This window comes from Papaver somniferum, chromosome 3, assembly GCF_003573695.1.
Source record: "Papaver somniferum cultivar HN1 chromosome 3, ASM357369v1, whole genome shotgun sequence".
NCBI classification, from domain to species: Eukaryota; Viridiplantae; Streptophyta; class Magnoliopsida; order Ranunculales; family Papaveraceae; genus Papaver; species Papaver somniferum.
Genome location: NC_039360.1, coordinates 158472174 through 158477348, shown reverse-complemented (window position 1 = coordinate 158477348; position 5175 = coordinate 158472174). Strand labels below are relative to the sequence as shown.

The 5175-nt window shown below is 36.3% G+C and overlaps 1 protein-coding gene across 1 annotated transcript; it reads left to right on the top strand.

The window, feature by feature from the left end:
- Window positions 1-368: 368 nt before the first annotated feature.
- Window positions 369-4381, top strand: LOC113360178 (uncharacterized mitochondrial protein AtMg00810-like). The gene is made up of 2 exons (XM_026603715.1): window positions 369-679; window positions 3457-4381. The coding sequence occupies exons 1-2, from the start codon at window positions 369-371 to the stop codon at window positions 4379-4381; spliced, it is 1236 nt and encodes a 411-aa protein (XP_026459500.1).
- The last annotated feature ends 794 nt before the right edge of the window (window positions 4382-5175 follow it).

Below are 5175 nucleotides of genomic sequence, written 5' to 3'. Positions count from 1 at the left end.
AAAAGCCACAATACAGCAACAACAAAGATAAATATATCACCAACCTAAACTTTGTTGAAATATACACCGTATCTTTGATATTATTCTCATATATATTGTGTATTCATTGGTTTAAATTTTCGGTTATTTTGTTTCCTTTTATTATGCTGTAATCTTGTAAAGTTTGTTGGTTGAATACAAAGAAAAACCATTCCAGAAACATCTGTGTCATGACAAAATTTGTCATGGTATCAGAGCCAGGTTCGATCTGAAATCCATTTCCGCTGTAAATCAAAACCATAGTTGTGAGGTATCATCAATATCCCTCTTCATATTGATCCTGTCCTTTTTCTACTCACATATCCTAGTCCAGAAATCCTGTTTTTATCATGTCTCGTGAATATATCCAACCCATTACTGTCAAGCTAGATGGTACCAACTATAATCATTGGTCCTTTTTGATGAGAAGTTTTCTCAAAGGCAAGAGTATGTGGAAGTACATTGATGGCAAAGAGAAGTGTCCTAAATCAAGAAGCAGCACTCAGGGTAAGGAGGGACCAACAAAAGACCCAATGGAAGAATGGGAAATCAACAATCATAAGATCCTCACTTGGATCGGCAACACAGTGATCACTTCTATTAGTATGTTGTTAACCAGTTTCGATGTAGCGAAAGAAGCGTGGTATTCTCTCGAGAAGAGGTACACTCAAATCAATTTTTCTCAAAGGTATAATCTCGAACAAGACATTTGTTTGTTGAAACAACAACATGATCATACTGTGACTGACTTTCATTCAGAGACGTCACTCATTTGGAACCAACTGGCTCTCATGGAACCGAAATGGACAACTGACATAGATTTATGGCAGAAATATAGGGAAGAGTCTTGGCTTGTCCAATTGTTGATGGCGTTGAGAGAAGAATTTTAATCAGTTAGAGCGTCAATTCTCCATCGATCTCCTCTCCCAACAGTTAAGAGAAGAAAAGTTCATCTGTTCAAGTGCAATTGGGTTGATAATAAACGTGGGGTCAAAAGAGATGCTCTTGGCTACAAGATTGTTGACCTTACTATGTTGGGATACAAAAATGATCCTTTTATTTTAGCCTCACAAGCTAAGCAGGTATTTTATGTCAAAGACCAGTTAGATAAGAAAAAGTCTATTGTTTTTGTGACACCTCCCAAAAATTATAGAGATGACGATGGCAACGATGAGGAATTCAGTACAGTAATCTTTTCTGCGAATGATAATATCTTGCCGTCTGTAGATCCACAAGACTTGGGTAAAGAATCCCGAAATGATTACTTCCGAACTGACTGCCGAGGTTTACTTATACGCAAGCCAAAATGACACACTCCCGCAGGTACATCGCTTTATTTCCTTTAATCTGTGGTTATTCGGTTAGTGACATGATATTGAAAGAACGATAAAGATGGAACTTATGTTTAATCCTGTTCCTTAGCATGCTTTCTGTATGTTTGCGTGCTTTATTCTTTGTAAAATGAATAACATCATTTTATCCGTGTCTCATATGGAACTTCAATTGAAATTTCTACTACTGTACTTTACAACTTGCTACTCTGGTCACTTTTAAATAGATATCCAAGAGAATGAGAGTTGGTATGTTTTTGTCCTATTGCTTGAATATATTTATGGGCACATGCACTATAACTACATGTTGTACTTGTATTTCAGAAATCTTTTGTACACTTCATAACATTTCTCAAAGCATATGGTGAAATTGAATTCCAAGTACCCAAATTAGATTCGTAACCCTGTAGATATATGATGGAAACTCCAGTTCATTAACCACAAAAAAAAAACATTTAAAATGATGGTGCTAAAGGTCTTATGGTTCTCAATTTTATGGTGAAAGCATTTGGGGGCGGACTGATGCTTTTTCCTAAGTGAATTGCATGGAGCGGTTCACTTGCTTGTGTGAGGAGTTTGTATTGTGTAGCCTGTGAAGAATAGTGAATTTTAATCTCATTTTCCTTGTTCCAATTTAACCCTCAACCGTTTTGAATACCATACTTGACAGGGTTTTTCCCATATCTTGTGAAAGTCCTCTTTGTAAGAAGTCTTGACCACAATTTATGTTGAGTTGGGCTGACACCTTGTATTAATTGTTGTTCCCTCGTTCTTTCTTCCTTGTTTTTTTTGAACTCAGAACCCTATTTTCCTGTTGCAGGTTCGTTGTGGCTATTCAACACTCTACATTGTCCCTGAGCTTTGACGAAGTCATTTTTATGCCATCAGATGCCTCTATAAGTTTGACACTCGAATTGTAGGACACGAACTCTGCATCTAAAACATCAAGAATTTGATTATGGGATTGTTTTGTCTTGTTATATAAAGAGCAAAAGAAATGCATTCCTACTGCAATCGTAGTTTTGGAGTGGCTGGCTCCAAAATCAATTTGATGTAATTTTTTTTTTTTCTTTTGGAAAGAGGTAAATAAAAAATATTGGTTGTAGATCTAAATTTTTTCATTAAATATATTGGCTAAAAATATACAAGCTTTTGTGAATTGATAAGTTAAACAGGTTTGGTTGGTCTCACAGATGGCTCCTGTCGTTTGCAGTCCCTTCTAGATTTGTATGAAAAGTTTAAGATATGGTTTCCTATTTTGGATTTTGGCATGGTTATATATCGGGAATTCTAGGAGAAAGTAACACAACAGAACTCCACTATACATGTTTTATTTTCACAAAACACCCGGCTGCACCCGCTGTATTGCAATTACCTTGGAAGCCACAATCACTTGTAATGTATCCTTCTATACACCAGAGCTTGAGGTTTCTTTATTGCAGTGAACATGCATAAACATTACCCTAGCATATGTTGCTTGAAAATTAAGCATACTAGGAGCATTTGGCCTAGAAAAGACTCGGTAACAACCATGGCTAGTACTTTAAAAGTTAAAATTCAATCTCATGTGTCTAATGGATCCGACGCTATGTTCACAATTTGTTTTTCGTGTAGCCATATCATAATCCTCCCAAAAAAAAAATGGAGTAACCATATGTCAATCTTTTGTCATGTTTGATATAATGTGTCAATTCCTTAGTATATGCGTGTCTAATAAACCAGATATTATGGACACATAAACAAACCAATGTAGCTAAATAAATCCTCTTTCCGTCACAGTCTAAAAGGTGTGTCTATTGTCATCCGACACTTTTGACACATACAAAATTATTTAATGTGGCCATATACGCATCTATGGCTACATGTGATTGGATTAAACTGAAAACCATGACCAAGCGATACCCTATGGATAAGTTGATGGGTTTAGGAATAAACCCATGACTAAATGGTGCACTATGGCTACATGGTAAAACAAAATGTGGCTATAGTTATACTGATGACCAATAGCCACACAAATAACCTGAAACGTGGCTGGACTGTAAACTAAAAAACGTGGCCTATGTGAAGGTTTGTACTAGTGTGCTCATCTTCCAAATCAAGTTTGCAGGTTACGCAAAGCATTATACGGCCTCAAACAAGCACCCTGTGCTTGGTTTGAAAAATTCTCTACTGCTATTATTAGACATGGTTACACTCAAAGTCCGTATGATTCAGCACTATTCACCAAGTCCTCAGACAAAGGTATGGTTCTTCTACTCATATATGTCGATGATATGGTAATTACTGGTGATGACACAGATGGTATCACTTTCTTGAAATCTTATTTGAGTTCATGTTTCGAGATGAAATATCTTGGTACATTAAGATATTTCCTTGGTATCGAAGTTGATAAATATCCAGCTGGGTACTTCGTTTCTCAAGTCAAATACGCTTCAGACATTATTTCTCGTGTCGGGTTAACTGACAGTAAGGTAGTTGATGCTCCTCTAGAAATGAATGTCAAGTTCAGTCCTACTGATGGAAACGATTTGTCCAATCCAACCTTGTACCTTCAACTTGTGGGCAGTCTCAACTATTTGACTATCACCAGGCCAGATATTAGTTACGTTGTTCATGTCGTAAGTCAGTTCATGGCTGCTCCTCGCACCTCTCATTTTGCTGCAGTTCTTCGTATTCTACGATATGTGAAGGGAACACTGTATCAAGCGTTGCATTTCTCCTCCACATCAGATCTTCGTCTCCGTGCTTACACTGACTCAGACTGGGCTAGGGATATCACCGACAGACAGTTAAAAACATGTTACTTCCTGTTCTTAGGCAACTCTCTTATTTCTTGGAGAAGCATAAAACAAACAGTTGTCTCTCACTCTAGTGTTGAGGCTGAATATCGGGCAATGGCTCACACCACTTCAGAAATAGTTTGGTTAAAATGGATCCTTAGTGATATGGGAATTCTTATGACAGACTCTACTCCACTTTACTGTGACAACAAAGTAGCCATTCATATTGCACATAATGATGTGTTTCATTAGCGTACAAAACACATTGAAATCGACTGCCATTTCGTACGCCATCACTTCAAGCAACAGACAATTAAGCTTCCTTATGTTTCTTCTGAATTTCAGCTTGCTGATCTCTTTACGAAGTCATTACCCTCACCCCAGGCTTCGATTTTTGGTTAACAACCTCAAGATGTGTTTGTCTTTGATATTGTTCTCATATATATTGTGTATTCTTTGGTATATATTTTCGGTTATTTTGTTTCCTTTTATTATGTTGTAATTTTGTATAGGAGTCTGTTGTAATCTCTTGGTTGAATAAGATTGAATACAGGGAAAAACCATTCCAGAAATATCTGTGTCATGACAAACTTTGTCAAAAGTAACATGCTATGAAAGAGTGCAATAAAACAAGATACAAGATGAAGACTTATGTACATGCATGTTTAGACTACGCCATACATTCTTCTAAATTGCAGATAAAACAAAAAGGAGATGCAAATCGCGAACCTGTACTCTATGAGGGAAGATAAGAAGAAGTGCCTTCGAGTATATTTCATTTAACCTTCTTGATCTATAAAAGGTAGCTTTGATACTCACTTCTTGAATATAAAAATACACACAACATGGGTATATTTTAGGGTAAATTATATAAGAAAGTGCTAGATAGATTTAGATGATCCAAATGTTGGTATTTGGAACAGATATAAATTGTCTTTTTCCTTCAGCAGAACCAACAAACATTCAAAACTTTAAATCATTATGATGCATTGAGATAACTATGGTTTAGAGAGAGAGAAATATATCGAACCTTATAGCCAATAAAT

What these genes read in the sequence shown, in the direction of transcription:
- LOC113360178 (XM_026603715.1), top strand. Translation starts at nt 369, where the DNA reads ATGTCTCGTGAATATATCCAACCCATTACTGTCAAGCTAGATGGTACC. An exon ending in TGGTATTCTCTCGAGAAGAG is followed by an intron (nt 680 to 3,456) that starts GTACACTCAAAT and finishes TCAAGTTTGCAG; the next exon opens with GTTACGCAAAGCATTATACG.